Source organism: Crocodylus siamensis, chromosome 2 (genome assembly GCF_052110815.1).
Source record: "Crocodylus siamensis isolate JL-2025a chromosome 2, ASM5211081v1, whole genome shotgun sequence".
In the NCBI taxonomy this organism is placed as follows: Eukaryota; Metazoa; Chordata; order Crocodylia; family Crocodylidae; genus Crocodylus; species Crocodylus siamensis.
In genome coordinates this window covers 11864629-11890390 of record NC_143396.1, presented here as the reverse complement: position 1 = coordinate 11890390, position 25762 = coordinate 11864629, and the positions used below count along the sequence as shown (strand labels likewise).

Below are 25762 nucleotides of genomic sequence, written 5' to 3'. Positions count from 1 at the left end.
TCAAATGACCCCAGCAAGATGTTCATCTAACCTCCTCTTAAACACCCCCAGGGTAGGAGCCTGCACCACTTCTCTTGGAAGCTGGTTCCAGACCCTAGCCGCCCTGACTGTGAAGTAGCGCCTCCTGATAGCTAACCTAAACCTACCCTCTGCCAGCTTGTGACCGTTATTCCTGGTCACTCCTGGTGGTGCTCGGGGAAACAGTGACTTCCCCAATGCCTGCTGATCCCCCCTGACCAGTTTATAACAGGCCACAAGATCCCCACTCAGCCTTCTCTTTTGGAGGCTGAACAGGTTCAGGTCCCATAGCCTGTCTTCATAGGGCCTGTCCTGTTGTCCCCTGATCATACGAGTGGCCCTCCTCTGGACCCTCTCCATGCTGTCAACATCCCCCTTGAAGTGTGGCACCCAGAATTGGACGCAGTACTCCAGCTGTGGCCTGACCAGTGCCGCATAGAGGGGGAGGATCACCTCCTTGGACCTGCTCGAGATGCATCTGTGGATGCACGACAAGGTGCGGTTGGCCTTCCTGACTGCCTCTCCACACTGCCGGCCCATGTTCATCTTGGAGTCAATGATGACCCCCAGATCCCTTTCCGCCTCCGTGCTGGCAAGAGGGGAGTTCCCCAACCTGTAGGTATGGTGCCGGTTGTTCCTCCCGAGGTGCATCGCCTTGCACTTGTCTGTGTTGAAACCCATCCTATTCTCGTCCACCCACCCTTGTAACCTGTTGAGGTCTGATTGTAGCCTGTTGCATCCTTCCAATGTACCCATGTCCCCCCACATCTTAGTGTCATCAGCAAATTTGAACAGGGTGCTTTTTACCCCCTCATCCAAATCGCTGATGAAGATGTTGAACAGTGCAGACCTGAGGACCGAGCCCTGGGGGACCCCACTGCCCACGTCCTTCCAGGTTGAGAAGGACCCATCCACTACCACCCTCTGGGTGCGGCCCTCCAGCCAGTTGGCGACCCATTTGACTGTGTGGGTGTCTACACCACAGCCCCCCAGTTTCTTAATGAGAACAGGGTGAGAGACAGTGTCAAAAGCCTTCCGGAAGTCCAGGAAGATTATATCCACTGCTGCCCCTGCGTCTAATGATCTGGTGATCTGATCGTAAAAGGCCACCAGGTTGGTCTGACAGGACCTGCCACTGATGAACCCGTGTTGGTTGCCCCTAAGCATGCAGTCCCCTGCTGGCCCCTCCTGGATGTGTGCCAGCATAATTTTCTCAAACAGCTTGCCTAGGATCGAGGTAAGACTAACCGTCCTATAGTTTCCCGGGTCCTCCTTCCTGCCTTTTTTGAAGATGGGGACCATGTTGGCCCTCTTCCAGTCCTCCGGTACCTCACCAGATCACCACGAGTGCTCGTAAAGTTGTGCCAGGGGACTTGCAATGACCTCGGCCAGTTCCTTTAGAACTCTAGGGTGGAGATCATCCAGACCGGCTGACTTGAATACGTCCAACCCCTCCAGAAGCTCCCTAACTAAATCCTCGCTAACCCGTGGTCCAGGTGTGCCTCCCCCGGGGCCCGAGGGGGGCCCAGCAGGGAGGTGGCTGTTCTGGTCCCTACTTAAGAAGACGGAGGCAAAGAAATCGTTAAACATGTTAGCTTTGCCGTCTGGTGTGACGACCAAGTTACCCATGTCGTCCTGCAAGGGCGCCACATTACCCGGGACCTTCTTTTTACCCCCTACATATTTAAAAAAAGACTTCTTATTGTCCTTAATCTGGGAAGCTAGTCCCAGTTCCATCTCTGCCTTGGCCTTCCTAACTGCCCCTCTACATCCCCGAGCTTCAAAGAGTGCGTTGGGTTGTTAAAAGTAAAGTGTATCTGTGTTTCCAGAAGACTGTCCTTCCTTGCTCTGTAAAACCTTAGAGTTAAAGCAGTGGCTTATGGTCTTTCTTGTAACATGGAGTTCCTTGTGAGTGCTTTCCCTGCTGTCCCAAATCCATGCCCACCTTCCTGCAGGCCACAGGTACCTTCTTCTTCCCCTCTGATCTCTGCCATCAATTCCAGGACTCTGCTGTCCATGCCAGTGCTTTCTCCTCTGCGCTAGGGACTGCTACCTAGACACTTGTGCCATTGTGCTGCTGGCCAGGGATACTAACCTCTTACCTTCCTGAATAGGGGGTGGAAATGCTGGGATAGCCCTTCCACTCTCCCAGCATAGAGCCACCCATGCCTCCCATACCGTAAGCTCCCCATATGTCATGCACCAGCTTAGGCCAGGCTGGGACTCTTGGGAGTTTCCAGCTTGCACTGGAGGTGTTTTTGGGGTGTGCAGTGATCATAGCTCAGTTCTTCTTCTTGAGACTTGCAATAAAATCTTCACCTGAGTCTCCTAGGGGGCTTGGTGTCCTGACCTCCTGTTCTGCAGGATCACTGAGGGTTTTGCTCGCTTATGGGAGAGAGCTCCCCACAGATTTTAGGCTAGGAAGAAGAGAAGCCGTAAGTGACCCTATGGGTTCAATTTGAGGCTGAAGCTCTGATAGCAATTGTCCTCAGAAATGGCTGCTCCCCTGATGCATGGGGGAGCCAGTCGCACTGATTAGTAGGGGTTGCCTGGGATGGGAGGTGCCCTGAGCTGCTGCCAGGGTATTTTGGGCGTGCAGCTATTCACTTGAATAAACTTGAAAAAAACAAAAGAGAGAAGTCTCAGTGTTGGACTTCCCGTGTTCTGTGTGTGGCGAGTGAATCCAGGAGGCTGACATCGGGGTCTTGAATTGAGTGGGGGACTCCAAGCAGTGGAAGGTGAGGGGTGGTTCTGCGCGTGTCTAGGGTCCAGTGAATTTGCACAGCATCAGAAACCTGCCCCTTGGCCTGGCTCACCAGGCCACAGCAGAGCCCTGCGGCTGGCACGTGGCTGGCGAGGCCAGGCTGCATCAGCAGAAGAGGCTGGCAGTGATGTTGCGTGCATGCGTAGATGCTGCGCCAGGCCCATTCCTGCTGGAGGAGGGATGGTGAAGCCTCCTAATTAGCCAGAGAGACAGCTGAGCCTAGAGCGTTGCTAGGTTACAGAGGAGCACCTCTTTGCCCCACGCGTCCCCCCTCCCGCTGGAAAACAGCATCGGCTCAATACCCCCTGTCGTGCCTGGATCCAAGAGCTGCCGAGGAACTTGGAGAGGGGAGGGCAAAATCCATAAGTGATGATGTAATGAGCCGCCGGGGCGGTGGTGGGAGAGGCCAGCGGAGAAAAGAAGTGCGGCCCGCGGCTCCGGCTGCTGGGAAGGACCCGGCCTTCACCAGCGCAGCAGAGCCGCTCTGATTAGCAGTGTCCATCGCAGTCCGGGTTGCAGGAGGAGCGGTTGCTGGATTATCGCAGGCAGTGGATGGCACATAACAAGGAAAAGCTGCAGCCATTTGCAAGTGCTCACTGGCAGACTGCGCTCCAGAGACTCTGTCTACAGAGAGCCGTGGTGTTGTGATTGAATGTGCTAACTGTCTCTTTCTCTGCCTCCCTGTTTTCTCTTCCTGTCTCTCTCTCCCTCCCTTCATCTCTCTTTTCTGCAATGATGAGGCAGGCCCCAACGATGCGGAAGGTACAATCTGCTGCGTCCACGCGAGCGGTTTTCACGGTTTTCATTCTGCTCATTTTCTGTTGAGCGTGGAGGCAGCTGAGCTGCGACTTTGAGTTCCCAACTCCGTTGCGTGGTGGCTGTGGCGAGGCGAGCCAGGCGGGGGGTGTTCGGCCACAGACGGCTGCCGTTTTATTTCTGCCCTTTCCCACTTTCAGTTCTCCTCTGTTTTCCATTTCACCGGGCAGACTGCTTGCGCTGCATGCTGTGCTTCTGCAGCCCAGCTCCGCAGCTGGCTCCAGCATCTTCTCAGTGGCTGGAGGATATTGCTGCTTGCTTTATAAAAGTTGCATGTTAATAGCTCACCTTGCTGGCTGTTTTGTCTGCTTTTCAAATTGTCAGCAGATTGTGATCTATGCAGATTGCCTCTCAAGCTGCTAGTTTCTGTTAGTTACAGCATAGACTGGTTCTCATTCTCTGGGTACCGAGCTGATTATTTTTAGCCTAACCAGATCGTGCAGCTTTAAGGAGCAATGGATGAGGTTTTATACCTTATCTCATAGAAATGAGGAAAAATGCAAAATGAGCCAAAGGCAAAGATACAACTCTAATTGGGAGTACTGCAGCAGCTAGAAGACTTGCAGTCCTAATTCTGTTACATTAAATGCACTTGATTTATGGATAATGGACCCTTATGCTAACCATAGGTAGTGACACACTTTGTCGTGCAGTGATTAATTTTAAAAACTGCTTTTCAGTCCCTTTCCAAATGAAAAGTTTTGCAAATGCTAATTGTTTTTGGCTCTTGGGAGCAGAAAGATAATGGAGTTTTGGCCAGGTCCTCAAACCAACATCCTGCTGGTGTTTTTATCCTATTGAGGCCCAGCCTGCATTTCTTTCAAGGAAGTTTTAAAGCCTGCCGTAATGATCTGGTTTATTTGTGGTTTTGCTTTATTTAGACACTTTTCTGGTTGGCTCTCCTCATACATCCTTTTTCTGTGCATGGCTGCTTTTGAGAGCAAGCTTGTATGTTAGGGCTCTGGGGGTTTTTTTCTTTTCTTTTTTTAATGTATATTGTAAAATTTCTTGTCAGTTGCAGTAAGTAACTTCTGTCTGCTAATGGGGAATTATGCAGCCAGTCGCAGTGTTAATTCCAACAGGTTGAGCATCCTGTGAGAAGGCTTGAGTCTGGGGGAAAATGAAGGATCTCCCAAGCGTGAACTGAATCCGGGCTCTCACTCTGGAGGGGAGGTGCAGTCTTGAAGCGTGTGTGTGCTGTTAACATGCATGTCTTCAGAGGCTGCCTGTCCTCCCGCCATGGAAATGCAAGCAGGGCTCTCCCGGTCTGCCAGAAGCTGCCCCTCAAGGTCTGCGTGGCAGACTGCGTGGGGGAGGGAGGGCAGGAGCAGTCGCTGCGTTGGCTGCCAGACAGTTCCCCCTTCTGCTCACCCACATGAGTCGTCTCCAAATTGCCCAAGCAGGGCTGGAGCGATAACTCATCAGAGCTCCCAACCACTCCTTCCTGGCATAAAATGGAGCAAGCTGTGGCCACCCTCATCTTGAATCTAAAGATGCATGGCACACCTACGACTCCCAGCATCCAGCACTGCCCTTGTGATCTGAACAGACTATTCTGCTCAGGCTAGAGTTGAGGTCTGGGGAACCAGTAGGGCCTGGGGCTGAGCCGCCACCCTAAAGAGAAGGGGGCAGGCCCCACTGGCTTGCAGCAGGAGCCATGCTTTGCTCCTCCAGATGCAGGTCAGAGTCTTGCCCGATTCCTGCATGCTGCATTTGTTTTGGGTCCCAGACACTTTATATTGAATGTTGGGACCTTGTGGAGGCGCAAAAGTTGCATAATAGCATTCAATATTGATTTGCCTGCTTTACGCAGTAGAGTTCGGGACCACAAATATTTATGGCTAGCAATGAAATAAAATATTCATTGCCAGCAATCTTGAGTGTATTCCCGGATCGGGGGGAGCCTTAAATTCTGGCTTGAAGCTCCTGCTCATTGCTCTAGAACAGAGGCTTCCCTTGCAGTAGGCCCATCCTTGATCCACACTGGCCACGAGGACCCATCGTGGTGCATCACTCCAGCAGGTTGCGCGGAAAATCCGTGTTGGGGAATTTCCGTGACAGGTTAGCTGTATCTTAATGTGATTAAGTGGCTGGAAATGAGGAGTGACAAGCATCTCAGAGCAGCCATCCTCATGCAGGTTGCCAGCAAGTGCTCCCTTGACCTCCATTGGGCCGTTTTAATTCTAAAGCAGTCGTCTCCCCTGCCTGGTGGAGACAAAACAGCGGTAACAGCCTGTTAGCAGTTCCTTTGCAGTCCAAGCCCCAGGGGCTGCGGACCCCTACAGAAGCCTGCTGGAGGAGGGTAGCACTTTATTGCATCTTTATAAGGTCACATCAGGAGAGAGGAGGCATGTTGGAGTAGGAGCCTTAGTCTGAAAGTAGTGTTGCCCAGAGAGCGTGAAGCTTCATCTCCTCCAGGCCTGCCAGAGATCAGTGAACCGTGGGTGTGACCTTCATGTCCATCCGAGCCATTCACCCAGTGAATCCTGCAGTTGCTGCGGCGGTTGAGTCCTTCCAGAGCGTGGTAGTTTGGACTGAACTACTCTTCCACGTACCCACTTGGCCCAGCTGACATAGGGATTAGGAAGGCGCCTGCCTCTCGCTAGCATTTTGCTTAACCTGAAGGCAGGTGGATTTAGTAAAAGTTGCCCCGAGATGATTCTCAATCGATTTTGTGTTTGAAGAGTCAATGTGGGTTGGTTCAGGCCCCCAGCCGGCAATGGGTAATGCAGGGAGATGAATTCGGTAACCCCCACAAAGCGTTTCTCTCTGGGGCTCCTCATTCCAGCAGCTGGATTGAAGTTAGAGCATTTCTTGACTGCAGAGATTTGGTTGCCAGTTTAAAATATCCCAGCTTCTGTTTGCTAATCTTTGGCAAGTACCAAAGGCTCATTATATCAGCTCCCTTGTGAGCCAAGAGGTCCATTCAGCTGGTGTTTCCATCGCCGACGCTGGCACTTTCGGTCTAAACACTTCATCAGAGGACAGCGGGAACCATGTTGGAAGCGACTTTCTCTGACAATAGGGACTTTGTTGTGTTCCTCTTTAACATGCTCTGGTGGGAGCCCAACTCTTGGCAAGCTCTGCATGTTAATGGGCTTCCCTCCTTGCCAAGTCCCCGAGGAATGAGGGTTTCTCAGGGTAGGGCTGCTTTGTGGAAACTCTTCCACAGTCCTTTCCCCCAGGGAAGGTCAGAGAGAACAGACAACTGCATTAGATTCTCAGAGCATTGTTCCCAAGGACTTTGTGTGAAGCTCGTGGAGGGCTTGTAGCCTTCTGAGAGTGCTTTGAAAGAGCTTGCAGCCCCCTCCTAAATTGGCACTAAATCATCCCCAGGTCTGAAACTTCTGCTCTTTGCTGGGAAGCCTTTCCTGGAAGTGTTTTGCAAAGTTGAAAAGAGTGCTTTGAAGCCCAGAGTCTTTCAGTTCACTCTTGAGGAACTGTTGGCCTGGAATTTGAGCAGAGGGTGCATCCCAAGATGATACCACGCACATCTGCCCTCTGCAAGGTTTGCCTGTCCTCCAGGGAAGACTTAAGTGATCTGTGCAATTCTGGCATTTAAACAAAGAAGGGAAAAGCTGGAAACCGTGTTTTACCTGACGTGCAAAAGCTTGGCCTCCTGGTAGAGCTGGAGACCACTGGTGATGGAGCTGTGGTGCTCTTGGTCTTACTTTCTCTCTTCTACAGCCCAGCTAGAGGCCATGCTGCTTTATGGGGCTCTGCTTTGGGCTTGGGCTGGCGTGCCCGTGGGCTGTACTAATCAGGTGGTCTTCAGTCAGTGCCACGTCTTGTTCCTGAACTGTGAGCCAGGAGGGGATCACAGGGACTGCATTTCTGTTCCTTAAGACTTTGTAGCCTGCAATTTCTCTTTTCAATAGTAAAAATAAGGAAAGCAGAATGTAAAAGACTTTAAACCTGGAAAGTGCCCTCGTTATGCTGTGTGGGCCACTAGAAATGCGATAGGAGAACAGCAGGTCTATCTCTAAATAGTTCTCTTCTCTTTGGCTCATTTGCTCCCGTTAGCTGGAGTTACAGACCCAGACAGACGGAATAGATCCCTTCCCACTTCTACTCTGCACTGTCTGAAGACGAGTGCTGTAGGCTTGCTTCGACCTGGATTATCTGTTACCATTTGAACTGTCAGCATTAAGAGCCTGATCAAGTGTCCCAAGATCTGTGCTGAAGGCATGTTGGTGCAGGGTTGGCTGCCCTACCAGTGTCAGCCTCCTTGACCTTGTTAAGCCTGGCCTCAGACATGCAGCTAACAGCTCAGTGGTGCTACCTGGAAGCATGTGGTGCACCACATTTTATTCACAGGCAGAGAGAAAGTCGCATCTCTGCTTGGAGAAGGCATCTGAGCCCAGAATGGAGGTGGAGTGCTAATACAAACCCTGCTCTCTTAACTGAAGCCAAATGATGTGGCTGGTCTTTGGGCCCCTGCTTATTAACACTTCAGTCACGTCTCCTAAGGAAAGGGGCGATGTCCAGCCCTTTCTCAGCAGAGGAGCTTGAACCTCGGGTTGCGCAGCGATATCTCAGCCGCAGGTTTCCCTGGGCAGCCCAAACTACCGTTGTAAGATGGTTCCAGAGCCAGACATCGAGCTGCAGGATCCCCCCAGGATTCAAGCAGGCAGAACTTGCATAGTGATGGAAGCTGTGAGGCTGAGGCACCTCATGGCCCTGCGTCTCCATGTTGAAGATGAGGGTGGCTGATGGAGCTCTGTGAGCTATCCTTGGCTGGAGCAGGCAAGCCCCAAGACCGGGTGAGGAGATTTTCCTAGCTGGGGTCTGAGATGAGCTGCTGCAGGGGTCTGTTCCTTCAGGAGGTCTGCTGGGAGGTCTCTCACCTGGGCCCACCCTAGGAGCATGGGTTAATGAGCATGTACACCTGATGCTAATTGCAGTGATGTCTTTTGTTTCTCTACCTTGTTCTCTGCTGCATCTGCTGCCGCTGCCACTGCCGCCGCTGCTCCTGTGGTCTGTATCTCTGTTCCTGTCTTTCCCTGTATGAATGTTTCTCCTACTATGCCTTCTACTCCTGTTGCCCTCCAGACCACCACCCGGCGGCCCAAGGTGAGAACTAGCCCTGTGGTCTGCGGGCATCCATCCCTTTGTGGGAGCTGTTGGAGGGTTAATCCCAGACTCTGTTTCCTGTGGCCCTTTTCCCTACTCCTGAAATCTGGGGAGGCTCCAGAGACAATGGAGCTTCCTCACACAGTGTCCCCAGACCACAGGCATCTGTCTGTGTGGGCACAAGCGTTAGCGAGAGCTGTGCCATTTCCCAGAGCTAATGTAATGGGTTATAAAAGTTCCCAGATAATCCCAGAGCCACTTCACTGCCTAAGGGCCCTTGCCCTTGGCCATCCCCTGTCCCCTCCCAGTATCCACACCTCTGTGTTACTAATTGCTTCTCCATGGTTGCCGCTTGTGATGTTATGGGGCAGGGGCTGTGAGGGTCTGTGTGGGGGGGAGGGAGGTTGGAGCAGTGCATGCTGCGGAGCTGAAGACTATGTCGACAAGGATTTGGTAAGACCGTGGAGCCCTTTCTGTGTAAGGGAACCTGGCGAATCAGCCCTGCTGGTAGAGAAGGGCAGGGCTGGAGGAGGAGGATGCTTAGCTGGACCAGCCAAAGTCCCATAACGGCTGCATGGTGGTTTGTAAAATGAAAACTGGTTGCACGGTGTGTCCTGGGAGTGTGTTCTACAAAGGCCTCCGGGGCTTATTTCACTGAGTTGAATGGGTAAGGCCAGGAGGAGCCAGGTTTGGTCATTGTGTGCATAAAGCAATGTTCCCTCAGCCTGACCCTATCCTGGACTCTGAAAAACCTTCAGCATTGCCCTGTAATTCCTCAGTAATTTAAGCCTAGCAGTACTATCCTGATTGAGTCTGGGCTGCACCCTGCTACTTTAGATGTGTAGGGGTTCCCTTCTCCGGAGAGCAACTGATTCAGGACATGGAATAAACCCTTCCTTCAATTCCACTGACAGACATTACTGAGCTGCCATCTGCTAAAGAGCACGTAGTCCAGATCATACAGAGAAGAGCCACGCGCATGATCAGAGGTCAGGAAAACAGATCTTACGATGATAGGCTGAGAGCCATGGGGCTCTTTAGCCTGGAAAAGCGCAGGCTCATGGGTGATCTGGTGGCCACCTATAAGTTTATCAAGAGTGACCACCAGGATCTGGGGCAACGTTTGTTCACCAGAGCGCCCCAAGGGATGACGAGGTCGAACGGTCACAAACTCCTGCAAGACCGTTTCAGGCTGGACATAAGGAAGAATTTCTTTACTGTCCGAGCCCCCAAGGTCTGGAACAGTCTGCCAGCGGAGGTGGTTCGGGCACCTACATTGAACACCTTCAAGAGCAAATTGGATGCTTATCTTGCTGGGATCCTGTGACCCCAGCTGACTTCCTGCCCTTTTTGGGGGGTGGGGCTGGACTTGATGATCTTCTGAGGTCCCTTCCAGCTCAAATGTCTATGAAATCTATGAAAGAGCCCTTTTCAGTCAGGTGTCCAAGGAAGATGCAGGCTCTGGGATGATCAGGAAGGGGACAGCATGGGCTCCAGAGGCCAGGAGGAGCAGTAGTTCTGAGTTGTGCGGCCTTTGCTGCTGGCAGGGAGCACAATCCTGCTTTCACCTAAAGAGCGCCAGCGCCAGCTCCCCTGCTGCTGCCCGCCATGATGGGACAACCTGGCCAAGAGATGTTCTTAGGGACGAGCCATCTAGGATGGGAAGTGCATCTCCACCCAGAAGCTTGTCAATAGAGCAGCTCAGAGCTGTGTGGAAGGTGTTTGCAGCTGGGCACCGTGCGAGTTGGCCACTGCATTCTCCGTCCCCTTCAATTTGTGGTACTGAGGTGGAGCCCTTCGTTGGCCCAGTTTGGGAGGGAGATGAAACCAAGCATAGTTTAATCCCCAGGACTCTTTATTCTCCTGTTGACCCTGTAGCACCAAATGGGAGGCCATCGGCAGCAGTTTCTCCATTTGCGGATGAGCTCTGCCACAGCTCATCGATTACTCTTCAGATACCGTAAGAATCCAATCCTGGTGCCACAGATCCATTTGCAGAAGCTGCAGGTCTCTCTGCTGGGATTCCTCTCCTTTCCTTCCTCCACTCTCTGCTGTGAGGGCATGATGCTTTGCCTCCAAACGGGGTGCTGCTTGGTGGAGGTTGCAGTGGCGTTGGGGTCAGTCAGCAGCCGGCTCTTCCCAGCTCTTGATGTTCGCATCTGTTCTCTTGTGGTCTGCCTTCCATGTGTCCTTGTCGTGTTTCCTCTGGCAAGATCTCAGGCCATTACTGAGCTGGGGCCAACGGGAGGCAGGAGCATATTAAAGCCCCTGCCTCCTCTGATGTTTCAGAACCAAAGCTGGAGGTCCGCAGTTAGACTCTGGAGGGCTCAGCCCATTTCCACGTGTCCATGGCGTTTGGTTGGACCACAGATGGCACCGCAGCACCTTCTGGTTGGAGGGACAAAGGCAGCTGCTGTCACATCCAGGCAGACTTGATCTGTCCTCACGTTATGAGGATGAGTCTTCAGGTAGTGTCCCAAGACGGTTTGTCTCACCACTGGCGTCCCAGGGCACTAGGGAGTATCAGGGCTGCTGTTCTCTTTCCTTCCCTTTGGCATCACCCACAAGTGGGCCAGGCTGGCTGTATCCAGTGCTGCACTGTTGGCTAGGGACCTCAACAATGCTTGTGTCACAGCACCTGATCCCCACCCCAGCAGGACCGAGCTCCCTCTTACCCAGATGGGAATGTACAGGTTCAGACACTTTCCACATTTTAGAAACTGCGCTGAGTGAAGCCATCCATTCCCAACCTAGTGAAGCAAATCCATCTGTCAAAGTGTATGAAGACCCCTCTTAGCAGAAAGCCCTGGTTGGTTAGAATAGCTGCTCTCAGACATGGGAGATATCCAGCCAAAGCTGGATGCCGTGAGCCCGCTTCTCCACAGCGCGCCTCTCTTACACGTGTTAGATCATATCCTTGCGTTGTGTGCCCCATGCTCAGCCTGCCAACATGCTGAGGGGCTCAGGTCCTGAGGGGCAGGTGCTGTGCCAGCAGTATATGTACCATTCACCTTCCTGGCAGGGCTCCTATGTGACTTTGCCTGTACTGAATCATATGTGGTCTGGGCCTGAAACTCTGTAAAGCCAGCCCCAAGGGTGACGTGCAGTGGCATCTCAAGGAAATGAGCAGATCTAATTCCACCAGGTGCCACAGAGATGGGGCTGGTTGGAGAGGAGCCACAGGCAGTGCCTTTCTGAGCATTGGATGCTTCCTCTATAGCCTGCATTCCCTCACATCATAACTTTGATGGCAGAGAAGCCCATTGCCCTTGTTGGGCTCTCCGGCCTGTCCAGGCAGCTGCACCATCAGCACTCTGTCTTTACTTTCCTTGCCCCACGTTGGGTGTCAGTTTTTGTTAACATAGCACCATTTGCTTTACTTCCTTACTGAGCCTGGCCCATCCTGGGGGTCCTGGCCCCTCCCAGATGCAGTTGGCGTTCTCCAAGCATCTTGGCAATTAGTTTAATTCCCAGCTGGTGTCCTGAAGCTAGAAACAAGAGCAGTAAGCAGAAGGAATGGTTTGACTCTCTGAGAACAGGAGCCAGACCTGCGGGGTGCAGGACAGATGTGTTGTAATATCCAGACATAGGTACCTGAAACCCGTTGTTCATTAGGGTCTGGAATGACCTGTTGAATTGGAGCTCAAGAGCTTCTCTCTGCAGATGTCTGGCTTTGGAAGCCGCAGAGCACTATCTCTTGAAGGGCTGCCCAAGTTTAGCTTTATCTAGCATATGCTCTGTAGGAGGGTCTCCAGCGTGGAGTTACATTTGGTTTGATCCTTGCTGGGGACTCTACATCCTTTTCAGCCCTGCAGGCTAGTCCTTTGACAACATGTGGGAAAGGCTTGCCCCTCTACACCCTCCCCTGTATATGGATCTCCATCACTTCTCTATTTGGCCCACATTGGACTTCCTTCCTGGTTAAGACGAACAAACTTCTCCAGTGCTCCTTTGTTTACTGTCAGTTGCTGGATTTGCTCCAGTGTCTTTCCATGAAGTTAAAGGCTTCATCTCTGCAGTGCATTAAGTGCAAACAGATCAGACGGATCCTGGGACCAGGGAGGTCTCTGTGACACCCAACCAGCCCCTGCTTCTTTTGCCTGGGGGGCTGCCTGGGCTCAGTTCTTTCAGCATTAAAGCCAGGGGAGTCCAGCCTAGCTGCCTGCCTGCCTGGCCTGAGGTCAGGCACAGAAGATGGCCAATGATAAACTTCCCAGGTTCCCCTTTCTTTGCCTGCCTTTAGATCAGGGGTGGGCAGTTATTTTGGGCAGAGGGCTGCTTACTGAGTTTTGGCAAGCCATTGAGGGCCATATGACAGGCAGCCCAGGGCAGATTAATATTAATTTTCTAAATTTTTTGGGGGGCCCCGTGGGCCAGATAGAATGGCCTGGCGGGCTGCATTTTGCCCACCCCTGCTTTAGACTATGCTGGTGAATGTTTGAAGCCTGAAAAGTGCTTTTCCACCCTGGAAATGCCATTGCAGGTCCTGCCAGTTCTTGCACTGATCTGTATCATGTGCTCACTTGACAAGTCTGGTCCATTAGCCAGAGCCACAGCTACGTTATATTTTCATAGTTTCTTAGGAGGTAGGGTCGGAAGGGACCTAAGTAGATCTAGTCTGACCCCCCTGCCGTGGGCAGGAAAGGATGCTGGGGTCAAATGACCCCAGCTAGGTGGCTGTCTAGCCTCCTTTTGAAGACCCCCAGAGTAGGGGCGAGCACGACTTCCCTTGGAAGTTGGTTCCAGATCCTAGCTGCCCTGACAGTGAAGTAGTGCTTGCTGATGTTTAGTCTGAATCTACTGTCCATCAAATTATGGCCGTTGTTCCTTGTTACCCCCGGTAGTGCTCAGGGGAACAGGGACTCCCCCATTGCCTGCTGGTCTCCCTTGGCAATTTTATAGGCGGCCACCAGATCCCGCCTCAGCCTTTTCTTGTGGAGGCTGAACAGGTTCAGGTCCCGTCACCTCTCCTCGTAGGGCCTGCCCTGCTGCCCCCTGACCATGCAAGCGGCCCTAATTTGGACTCTCTCGAAGGTGTCCACATCCCTTCTGAAGTGCGGCGCCCAGAACTGGACGTAGTACTCCAGCTGCAGCCTGACCACTGCTGCATAGGGGCGGAGGATCACCCCTTTAGCCCTGCTCGTGATGCATCTGTGGATGCATGCCAAGATGCAGTTGGCCTTCCTGACCACGTCCCCACACTGCCGGCCCATGTTCATCTTGGCATCAGTGATGACTCCAAGATCCTTTTCTGCCTCTGCACTGACGACAGGGGAGTTTCCCAGCCTGTAGGTATGGTGCTGGTTCTTTCCCCCAGGTGCAGCACCTTGCACTTGTCAGTGCCGAATCCCATCCTGTTCTTACCCGCCCGCCCCTGTAATCCGTCAAAATCTAGTTGTAGCCTGTCCCTCTCTTCTAGTGCGCTCACTTCTCCCCATATCCTAGTGTCATCAGCAAATTTGAACAGGGTGCTTTTCACCCCCTCATCCAAGTCACTGATGAAGATGTTGAACAGTGCGGGCCCGAGGACCGAGCCCTGGCGGACCCCACTGCCCACATCCCTCCAGGTCGAAAATGACTCGTCCACCACCACTCTTTGGGTGCGGCCCTCCAGCCAATTTGCGACCCATCTGACTGTGTGGGCGTTGACACTACAAACACTTAATTTTTTAATGAGAATGGGGTGAGAGACAGTGTGGAAGGCCTTCCTAAAGTCCAGAAAGACTACGTCCACCAAGACATCTGTGTCCAAGGCTTTTGTGACCTGGTCATAGAAGGCCACCAGGTTGGTCTGACAGGACCTGCCTCGAATGAACCTGTGTTGGTTGCCCCTGAGCATAATCTCCCCCGCTGGCCCCTCACAGATGTGTGCCAGGATAATTTTTTCAAAGAGCTTCCCCAGGACCAAGGTAAGACTTAACGGGCCTGTAGTTTCCTGCGTCCTCTTTCCTCCCCTTTTTTGAAGATGGGAACCATGTTGGCCCTTTTCCAGTCGTCAGGCATCACACCAGAACACCACTAGTGCTTGTAAAGCTGTCAGGCATCCCGCAATGACTTCTGCTAATTCCCTCAGCACTCCGGGGTGGAGACCATCAGGACCTGCTGATTTGAACACATCCAGTCCACCAGAAGTTCCCTAACTAGATCCTCACTGACGCTGGGCCTGTCTGCGCCTCCCCTGGGTCCGTCCGGAATCCCACTGGGGGGATGTCCCTGTCCCTGGTCAGAAAAATGGAAGAAAAGAAACTGTTAAAGAGATTAGCTTTGTTGCCTGGTGTTACCACCAGATTACCAAGCATGTCCTGCAGAGGCCCCACATTACTTGGTACTTTCTTTTTACCCGCTATGGATTTAAAAAAAGACTTCTTGTTATCTTTGATCCAGGTCGCTAGTCCCAGTTCTGTGTCCACCTTAGCCTTCCTAACAGCCCCACTACAATCTTGAGCCAAGGAGGTATATAATCCTCCTTGGTGATGGCCTCTCCCTTCCATTGGGCGTACACCTCCTTTTTGGCTTCGAAGCATTCGTGGATGCTTTTGGTGAGTCATAGGGGCTTTTGAGCACTCTTGCCCCCTTTGGTCCATGTGAGGATTGTCACACTTTGGGCTTGGAGGATCATCTCCTTAAGAAATGACCACTCTTCTTGGATTCCCAACTCCCCTCCCCTCTGGGACCTCAGTGCCTCCCTGACTAGTTTCATAGTTTCATAGTTTCATAGTAGCTAGAGTCGGAAGGGACCTAGGTAGATCATCTAGTCCGACCCCCTGCCTTAGCAGGAAAGAGCACCGGGGTCAGATGACCCCGGCAAGGTGCTCATCTAACTTCCTTTTAAAAATCCCCAGGCTAGGAGCCTGCACCACTTCCCCTGGAAGCTGGTTCCAGGCCCTAGCCACCCTGACTGTGAAGTAGCGCCTCCTAATATCTAATCTAAACTTACCCTCCGCCAGTTTGTGACCGTTATTCCTGGTCACTCCTGGCAGCGCACGGGGGAACAGGGACTCCCCCAATACCTGCTGATCCCCCCTGACCAGTTTGTAGCAGGCCACAAGGTCCCCCCTTAACCTTCTCTTGTGGAGGCTAAACAGGTTCAGGTCCCGTAGCCTCTCCTCATAAGGCCTGCCCTGCTGACCCCTGATCATACGAGTGGCCCTCCTCTGAACTCTTTCCATATTGTCCACGTCCCTCTTGAAGTGTGGCGCCCAGAACTGGACGCAGTACTCCAGCTGCGGCCTGACCAGTGCCGCATAGAGGGGGAGGACCACCTCCCTGGACCTGCTCGAGATGCATCTGTGGATGCATGACAGGGTACGGTTGGCCTTCTTGACTGCCTCCCCACACTGCCGGCCCATGTTCATCGTGGAGTCAATGACGACTCCAAGATCCTTTTCCGTCTCCGTGCTGGCAAGAGGGGAGTTCCCCAACCTGTAAGTGTGGTGCCGGTTCTTCCTCCCCATGTTCAACACCTTGCACTTATCAGTGTTAAACCCCATCCTATTCTCATCCGCCCACCGTTGCAACCTGTCAAGGTCAGCTTGTAGCCTATTGCACCCTTCTAGTGCACCCACATCCCCCCACATCTTAGTGTCATCAGCAAACTTGAACAGGGTGCTTTCTACCCCGTCATCCAAGTCACTGATGAAGATGTTGAACAGTGCGGGCCCGAGGACCGAGCCCTGGGGGACCCCACTGCCCACGTCCTTCCAGGTCGAGAAGAACCCATCCACTACCACCCTCTGGGTGCGGCCCTCCAACCAGTTGGCGACCCATTTGACCGTGTGGGCATCAACACCACAGTCTCCCAGCTTTTTGATGAGGACAGGGTGAGAGACAGTGTCGAAAGCCTTCCGGAAGTCCAAAAAGACTACATCCACAGCAGCCCCTGCGTCTAATGATTTGGTGACCTGATCGTAAAAGGCCACCAGGTTGGTCTGACAAGACCTGCCACTGATGAACCCATGTTGGTTGCCCCTGAGCATGCATTCCCCCGCAAGGCCCTCCTGGATGTGTGCCAGGATAATTTTTTCAAAGAGCTTACCCGGGATTGAGGTAAGACTAACTGGCCTGTAATTTCCCGGGTCCTCTTTTTTTCCCTTTTTGAAGATAGGGACCACATTGGCCCTCTTCCAGTCCTCCGGCACCTCGCCAGAGCACCACGAGTGCTCATAGAGCCGTGCCAGGGGTCCCGCAATGACCTCGGCCAGTTCCTGTAGAACCCTAGGGTGAAGCTCGTCCGGACCAGCAGACTTGAACACGTCCAGCCTCTCCAGAAGTACCCTAACTAACTCCTCGCTAACCCCTGGCCCAGGCGTGTCTCTCTCGGGGCCCGAGGGGGGCCCAGCAGGGAGGTGGCTGAACTGGTCCCTACTTAGGAAGACAGAGGCAAAGAAATCGTTAAATATGTTAGCTTTGTCATCTGGCGTGATGACTAAGTTGCCCATCGTGTCCTGCAGGGGCCCCACATTACCCGGGACCCTCTTTTTACCCCCTATGTATTTGAAGAAGGACTTCTTATTGTCCTTAATCCGGGAAGCTAGTCCTATCTCCAACTCTGCCTTGGCCCTCCTGACTGCCCCCCTACATCCTCGGGCGACTGTAACATAGTCCTTCTTGGTGATGACCCCATCTCTCCATTGGGTATATGCCTCCCTTTTAGCAAGGAGACATTCCCGGATGCTCTTAGTGAGCCATGGGGGTTTATGTGCCCTCCTGCTCCCTTTGACCCTTGTTGGGATTACCTCCCTTTGGGCATGGAGGATCGTCTCCTTAAGGAGCAACCACTCACCTTCGACATCTGATTCCCTTCCCCTCTGGGTCCTCAGCGCTTCCCCAACGATCCTCCTTAGCTTGTTGAAGTCAGCCCCCCTAAAGTCTAGGGCTGTTGCCTTGCTGCAGCCCTTTGCCACCTTACGCTGGATGGTGAATTCCAGCAAGCGATGATCACTGTCTCCCAGGTGGCCCATCACCCGCAGCCCCCTCACCAGGTCATCACCCGTGGCCAGCAGCAGGTCCAACAAGGCGTCTCCCCTGGTGGGACTGTGCACCTCCTGGGTTAGATGGAGGTCCTGCACTCTGGCTAAGAACCGACGTGAGCGATCAGACTTGGCTGACTGCTCCTCCCAGCAGATGTCTGGGAAGTTCAGGTCCCCCATGATGACCACATTCTTAGCCCTCACTGCCTCTGTGAGCTGACCTAAGAATTCCTGGTCGAGCTCTTCTCCCTGGTTGGGAGGTCTATAGTAGACTCCCACCGTTAAGTCTCTCTCCCCTGGACTGCCTTTTACTCTAACCCAGAGCACCTCAGAGTGCCCCCCCTCTACCCCCTTGTTAATTAACGAGGAAGTATATTCCTCCTTGATGTAGAGTGCTACTCCTCCACCTTTCCTTCCTATCCTGTCCTTCCTGTATAGCCTATAGCCCTTGACACTCACCGCCCAGTCATGCGATGAGTCCCACCACGTTTCTGTGATCCCTACTATGTCAGGGCTGGTGACAGCTAGGAGGAGGGCGAGTTCCTCCTGCTTCTTCCCCATACTTCGAGCATTCGTGTAGAGGCATTTGAGGCCTCCAACGGTTGTGCCCACTGACCCCCTAGTCTCAGCAATGCCCCGTCCCCCATCGCTTACCTGTTTCTCCCTTTTGACCATTGGTCTGGGCTCGCTGGCTGTTGCTGGGCCTGGTAGTTCATCGTCTCCTCCGCCCTCATCTTCCCCCTCCCCCAACGAGCCTAGTTTAAAGCCCGCCGAAGGAGGTTCACCAACCTGGAAGAGAACACACGCTTACCTTTAGGGGAAAGGTGGAGCCCATCCCATCCCTTCTTCTTACTGCACTGAAATCTGCCCTCCTGAAGTCCAGGGCTGCTGCCTTGCTGCAGTCTCTAGACACCTTGCTCTGGATGGTGAATCTCAGCAGGAGATGATCGCTATTGCCCAGGTGGTTGAGCACCCACAGTCCCCTCACTAGGTTGTCACCCATAGCCAGGACCAGGTCCAACAAGACATTTCTTCTGGTGGGGCTGTGCACCTCCTGGGTTAGATGGAGGTCCTGGAACACGGCTAGGAACCTACGTGAGCAGTCAGACCTGGCTGCTTTTCCCAGCAGATGTCCTGTGAGCTGAGCTGGTTCCTTCTGGCGTGAGCTTCTTCCAAGGGGCTAAGGTCCTTTCTGTAATCACAGCATAGCTAATTCTTTCAGTGAAGCACGAGGCAAAAATAACTTGGCCTCTCTCTGCTGGAGGGAGTTGGGGAGTGGCCAGATGTTCTCATGTCCTGGTGTCCTCTGTACCGGGTTTGCACAGCAGCGCAAATGCCCTGGGATGTGGAATGGATAGTGTGACAGTCTCTGGGCAGCAGGCCTCGCCAGCTAGCGGCAAAGTGCAAGGAGCAGCTTGCTGGCGTGTAGCATGAGGCTGCCCTGGGCTGATTTTGGCTGGGTGGGTTTTGCCCCCATTTGTTTTCAAGGGTGTTTTTCACAGGACTAGACTGCCAATGGAGGGGGTTTGCTATATTCTCACACTGGCATCCACATTTCTCCTGTGTGCATGCTTAGCCTTTGGTGTACAGATCAGGGAGAGCTCAACAGTACGTGGACATGGGCCTGCTGGGTTTTAGTGTCTTTCCCCACCATACCCGCACTCTGAGGAAGCAAAACCTTCCTGTCCCATGGCCACGGCAGCCCTGGCAAGGCCCTTCCCAGAAGCACCTTGTGTTTGTCATGGGTCAGGTTCATGGTAGCATCCAGTCTTCAGGGTGAGCATGTGCAGTCCGTAAGATACAGCACAGCACTGGCTCGTTCCTACTGATGGTGAGGAACTCCTGCAAGTCTTTTAGAAGGACTGGCCATGGGGTTTACTCCCTGGGTTTGACCCATGCTGGACAGCACTAGTGTTGTATCCCAGTAAGGGATTCTCCTACAGATCAGCAGGAGGCAGCGTACCAGAACAAACACAGTGCAGAGCTGCAGGAAGGCAGGAGCAGACAGTGGCGAGCATGTGAAATCCTTCACCAGAGGCTCTTCTGACTTCCTCTTTGGCCATGGTGTTTTGCAGCCTACCCGGACCACCAGCTCTGCAGCCTCCAGCGGGACACCGGGGCCTTCGGGCTCGGCCTCGGCTTCCGGGGGTGAGATGAGTAGCAGCGAACCCAGCACGCCTGCCCAGACGCCCTTGGTGGCCCCAGTCATCCCGTCGCCTTCCCTGACCTCTCCGGTGGCACCACCCCCAATCCCATCCCCGACAAAGGTAAGGCTTTGCAGTGCACTGTTCTGGCAAGACTGGGCAAGCTTCATAGCTATAGCAGGTGAGGGGGTGGAGTTGGCTGTGAAGAGGTGAGCTGGCAGGGATGGAGTAAGAACTAGGGGCAGGGGAGGTGCTTCATGGAGTCCTAGAGCTCTGGGGTTGAAAGGGACCTGCAGAGGTCACATCCAGTCAAGCCCCTGCCCAAGGCAGGATCAGCCCTGTCTGAAGCAGCCCAGACTAATCCTGTGTCCAACCACAATTTTTGTGCTTCAGCATTGAGACCAGCCTCTTGACCTTTGGGTGATGTGGAGCTGTAGAATAGACCAGTGTACTGTGTGTTGGGTGGCACAGGGCTTTGGAACTGATCCTGAGGGAAAGATTTTGAAGTGCCACTTGCCTGGTCTTTAAAAAGCTGACTGGACAGCCTGTTAGGGAATATCCAGCAGGAACAGCTCTGCCTGGCAGCAGAGGACAGCTGGAGCTTCTCAGGTCTTTCTGTCTCGCTGCTTGGTCTCGCTGGTAATTGTCCTGACACGTCTAGTCCATTTTTGTTCTTTAAAATAGTTTCTTGTTACTCCCCTCTTGTACAACCTTAATTAGCTGAAAATGGAGCTTGTGTAAGATCTAGGGCATGAGAGCAAAGCACTGATAGTGCAATAAATGAGAAAAGATTGAACCAGTAGGTGAAATGAGCTGGAAGAAGCACAGGTTTGGGGAAGGAAAAGGTATTTTAATTTCTAATTTGGGGTCTAAGCAGATGTTGCATTTGAAGCAGGATCAACTATGCCAGGATGTACCTTGGCACTGCTGATCCGCTTCACTGGTGTCTGCAAAGCCAGGGCTTTGGGGGCCTGCCTGATCCTTTGGGACAGTGGCCATGAGTGCCATGCCATGACTCAGGGCATGGCAGCATGATTTGTGTGTCACAGGTATTCCCTGCAGGGGGATTCCCATTGCTAGCAGGATTGGGACCCTGGAGCCCCTGGGGGTGCCTGCCTGGAGCTGGAGAGCATGAATGGCTCTGGGCTGCCCATGCTTTCCTGCCACAAGCAAACAAACCTTGGCTGCAAAAAGGCAGTGTGAACTACGACTGGGAATCATGACGCTCATCAGTTTGGGCATCTGCAGTGCAACAAAGGGCTAAGCCATTCATTCACTCGGGTTCATGGTAGCACAAAGGTGCTGTCTGTTTGCAGACATAGTTCTGCATCACCTTGAAGGGATGCTGCCTGCTTAAACCAGGCGGGCCTGCAAACTGTTCACTTGCCGGCTGGCTATCAACATCTCCAGCTCAGGAGCTGAGAGAGCTGGAGGTATCCAGTCAGTTTGCGTGGCTGTTTGACAGCTTGTAGGGCAGCTTTCTAGAGATGGCAACAGTGCTGAAATCCTGTTGACAGCAGTGGGGCTCAGATGCCTGCTACATTTAAAAAAAAACAATTGAGTTGTAGCATCTTGTTAGTGGCCTTCATAGCACCCATCCCTGTCCCTTGTGCGTCTCATGGAGATGCTCACTTATAGGCAAAAGCAATCGTTAGGCCACAGATTTGGGTTGGGGATTGGGGGCGAGGTACAGAGCTCTACCAGCCTGAGCCTGCTGTATGCCAGCCCTGTCACAGGGGTTCAGCACCCAGACAGCCTTCCTCCATGACCTTCTTTGCAGCTCCCCAGCACCTCTGCCTGTGCCTAGTGGGTGGCAGATTCCCCAGCCTGCTGACCAGTATCTTGACAATCGAGTGCGTGGCAGAACATCCTTGTCAGCTTGGTGCCTGCAGTGCTGGGGGTTGGGCCTGGATCTATGACTCCCCTCATAGTGCAGTCCCGTGCACGACCATGTGGTGCCTCACTGGGTTATGCTGCTTGAGCAATATCTCCCCTCCTGAGCAGGCAGCTCTCCAGCTGATGTGCAGCTCAGTGCTAGCCCCTTGCATGCCCTAGGCAGGTTCACGCGCTGTTCTTCATTCCCTTTGGAGCACAAGAAGCTTCAGAATAGGTGGACTGGAACCATAGAGAGCTACATTAGCAACCAAATAGCACAGCCCAAGTGCAGCTTTTGGCCACTTCTGTACTAGCAGAGCTGTGGGAGTTGCAGCAGCTCCCCATGAAAGGCCTGAATTGCTTCCCTGGTAGAGCCATCTCAGGGAAGGCATTGCAGTCTGGCTGAGTTGTGGTTCAGAGAGGAGACCACTTCATGGCTCTCAACAGTGCCCTGCTCCATCCTGGCCTGGTTAAAGAACTCCAAGTATGCAGGGTTGTTGTCAGCCCTTCCCTTACAGCAGTGTTATCCAGAGCCAGCCATTCTCTTGTGAGTCTGAAACTCTTTGGAGGGCTACATGCCGGATGTCCCCAGCCAGGCGTGCAGACCTGTTTGCCGTAACCACCTTTGAGACAGAAGTTTAGCCTATTGCATGAAAGCAGTTGGTGAAGGAGAGCAGTGAAAAGAAGGTGACACAGAGTGAGGTAAACTGTATCATAGAATCATAGAGATGTGGGACTGGAAGGGACCTCCCAGAGATCACATCTGATCCAGCCCCTGCTCAAAGCAGGATCAGCCCTGTCCAGACCATAGAATCGTAGAATTGCAGAGAAGCAGGGCTGGAAGGGACCTGCAGGGTCATATTTAGTACAACCCCCATCTGAGGCAGGATCAGCTCTGTCCAAAGCAGCCCAGACAAACTCTGTGTCCAATCTCTTAACAAAACTACACGGTCATCCCTGATGCAAAACAAGATGTCAAACCTGAACCTGCCCCAGGGAAACCAGGGAGATGGAGGTGCCCAGAGTCCTGCTGACACAACCCTTGTAGTGTAAGCAAACACCTTTCCAGTCCCTAGTGCACCGTGCTTTGGTTTACACACAAACCTTAAAACGTTTGCTGCTGCCTCAGTTTAAGGTCACATAAGTTGTGTCATTGTGGCTCCAGGTTCAGAAACCCCAGACCTGCTTGTGGAAACCTTTTCTTTCCTTGCATGTGGCTTTACCCTGCCCATGGAGCTGGGGAAGGGATAGCAGAAGGGTTGGGTCTGGTACTCTGCTGGCTTGATTTTTCAGATGGGTCCAGAGATCCCAGTGAAGTTGGTAGGACATGCAGGTGCTCAGCACCTGAAAACCAAGACATATCTCAGCATGTCAAAAATTGTCCCGTACCCAGTGTGTGTGAAATGCAAATCAGTGCCGAGTCCAAGTGAGACTGACTCTGGAAGTGTGAGAGCACAGGGAACTTGATTGTTCCAGGAGGCCTGTAGTGATGCTGCCACTGAAAAAGGTTCTGCCTTTCAGTGCTTGGGTTGGATTTGAAAAGTTTGTGGCCTTTGTGTTTCAGGGAAGGTGGTGAGCGTGGAGCCATGGCATGGTCTCTGCCCTGGGAGTAATTGCCTGCTTTTCCCTGGCTCTGTAGGAGGAGGAGAACCTGCGTGGCCAGGTGAGGGACCTGGAGGAGAAGCTTGAGACTCTGAAGATAAAGCGGAATGAAGACAAAGCCAAGCTGAAGGAGCTGGAGAAGTACAAGATCCAGCTGGAGCAGGTGCAGGAATGGAAGAGCAAGATGCAGGAGCAGCAGAATGACCTCCAGAAACGTCTCAAGGAGGCTCGAAAGGTGAGTTCTCCCAGCCTGTGCAGCAGCTTCTGTGATGGGGCTCATGCATGGAGCGGGTGAGTCGGAGGAGGTTTTAATACATAGTAGAGCGCCCAGATTTTGGTGTGATGCTGCCGGCATGAGAGACGACTATGCACGAGCCCTTCCTTCTAGAGGGATATGGTCCAAACGTGACGTCTGACCTTGATGCAGCCTAACCCCATGTGTCAGCATTGAGTAGAAGACCTGCTCTAGGCTACAAATGCTGAGTCAGACTAATGGGTGTTGAGTGATAGAAGACTTGTATAAGCATGAGATGGTTGGTGTTAAGTCTGCTTCAGGAGGCTGGGTGCATCGAATATTTGACATGGAGCCACAAGCGGCCAGAGAGCTAGATCACAGTTAGCACAGACGTGTTTACCCGTGCTGCACTCGCCCCTCCAGTGGACACACGTTTGAGTGCATTTCTAGCCTGTGGGACCCAGGTACCTGGTCCTGAAAGCCATGGGAATCCTCTGGAGAGCAGCATCCAGTGGGACCCATTGCCCCTTTCCTTCCCCATTCCATCCTGGAGAGCTCCCTAATGTAAATGGGGGAGGCTGCTGCTTCCTTTAATTCCTTCCAGTTGCCAAAGCAGCAGCAGGCTTCACTCAGTGCAGCACCCCTAGTGCTTTCTCCATTGCTTTGCGTTCCACCTGCCCCTCTGCCGATGGAGGAGTCTCTTGTTATCTGAGGCCAGTGCAGCACCAAGATTGCCAGACCCAGGTGTTCAGAAACCATGATCTGAGCACCAAAACCCATGGCTTTAGCTTGAGTGCAGGGATATTTGTGGGGATTCTCACTTGAATTCTGGCTCTGAAAACATTAGGTTGCACTTGAGTTACATTTCCAAGTCGAAGTTCTCACGTAATCAACTGCCTCCAGCAGCTGGGGCTTTGTGAACAGCATTTGGTGTCACCAGGCTTGTCACCAGCTCCTGTGACTTCATCCCGCTGGCACGGTCTCTGGCCCTGCCCTGGCTGATGAAGGAGGCCCAGCCCGGCGCCTCTTGTTACTCCCTCCAGCAGCTAAGTACAGATCCGGGGCTGCTGAGTACTGGTCCTGTTCCCTGGGTAAGAAGAACACTTGATTCAGTGACCCTGCACTGCTAGGCCCCATCCCCATCCTGGTGAGTGCTGTCTGGTGCTGCAGGTCCAACTGCGCCCCTTGGGATGCCGCTGCCTTGCTGGTTCTGTGCTAGACACTGGAGAGTGACCTGACTGGCCCAGTGTGGGGTCCTGGCTGGGGTGCAAAGGGGGAGGCTTGTTACAAGCCTCTGCTCAGATCCAAGGTTTCTATTGCAGTGTAGCTGTGTGACACTGCGCCTCCTCCTGGCCATTTTCAGGTACAGACACCACTCTCCTGCCAAGGGACGATTCTCCTCATCTCACACTCCACCTCTCCAGTCCTCGTCCTGCAAATGAGAAGGAAGAGGCAGATCCCTTGCTAGGTCTTTGCTGTCTGATAACAGATCAGCTTACATCAGTCCCAAAGCTCTTTGTCCCCTTGATTCCAGGTTATACCTCAGGTGTTTTCTTTAGGCTTCAGCCTGCTTATGCTGCTTAGCAAATACCGAGTTGCCAGGTATGGGCTTGCGAGGCCAACTGCTGACAGTTTGGCATGGGCTGGAGCAGGGCCTGTCCTTGCACAGTCCTCTGTTCCACCTATCTGAGGGGTCCTGCGTTCTTCAGGATCCCCACCAGCACCTGGCATCATCTCCCCATGCTGGGGAGACATGGTTCCCCTGAAGCAGAGACAGAGACCAAGCTGCTTTTGCTGCCTGTATCACACCAACAGCAAACACAGCGATCATCAAGTTGGCATGCAGCCTTCATGAGCAAGAGCAGTTCCATCCCAAGCCTGTCTAGTCTTGACTGCGGCATTCATGCCAGTTGCTTGGCTGTATTTTGCTTGACCTATTCAGATGCGAACTCAAAGCCAACTGTGGTATTGCAAGAAGCTGTTCTCAGACTAGGTAAGTCAGTCTGCAGGAATCTCCTCTGAGCTGAGCAAAGGGGCTCTGAACTTCGATGCCTTCAAAAGCATCTGGTAGGAATATGAATCTATTCTGCCTGCTTCAGTGCCCCGGCAAGTGGATAATGGCATTTCTCTGGCACTTGTCACCATGGGAAGGCTGCTTTGCTGATTTAGCTCACATATGCTTCACGGTTTAAATGCAGCCTTCCTGTAATAGGCCTTCCGGGGTGCTTTAGTTTGGACTTTTCATAGCAGGCATTAATTCTGCTTG

General features: G+C 52.9%; 1 protein-coding gene across 12 annotated transcripts in view; it reads left to right on the top strand.

Moving 5' to 3' along the window:
* DCTN1 (dynactin subunit 1) overlaps positions 1-25762 on the top strand; it is a 119164-nt gene that overhangs the window by 63625 nt on the left and 29777 nt on the right. For 6 of the 12 annotated variants that reach the window (XM_090035187.1, XM_090035186.1, XM_090035188.1 and 3 more), the window contains exons 5-7: positions 8651-8671; positions 19716-19907; positions 23299-23496. In XM_090035187.1, coding sequence (XP_089891313.1) covers positions 8651-8671; positions 19716-19907; positions 23299-23496 — 411 coding nt within the window. Of the gene's footprint in view, positions 1-3239; positions 3545-8650; positions 8672-19715; positions 19908-23298; positions 23497-25762 lie in introns of those variants that run through there. The other 6 variants (XM_090035182.1, XM_090035185.1, XM_090035183.1 and 3 more) reach the window with 3 other exon arrangements.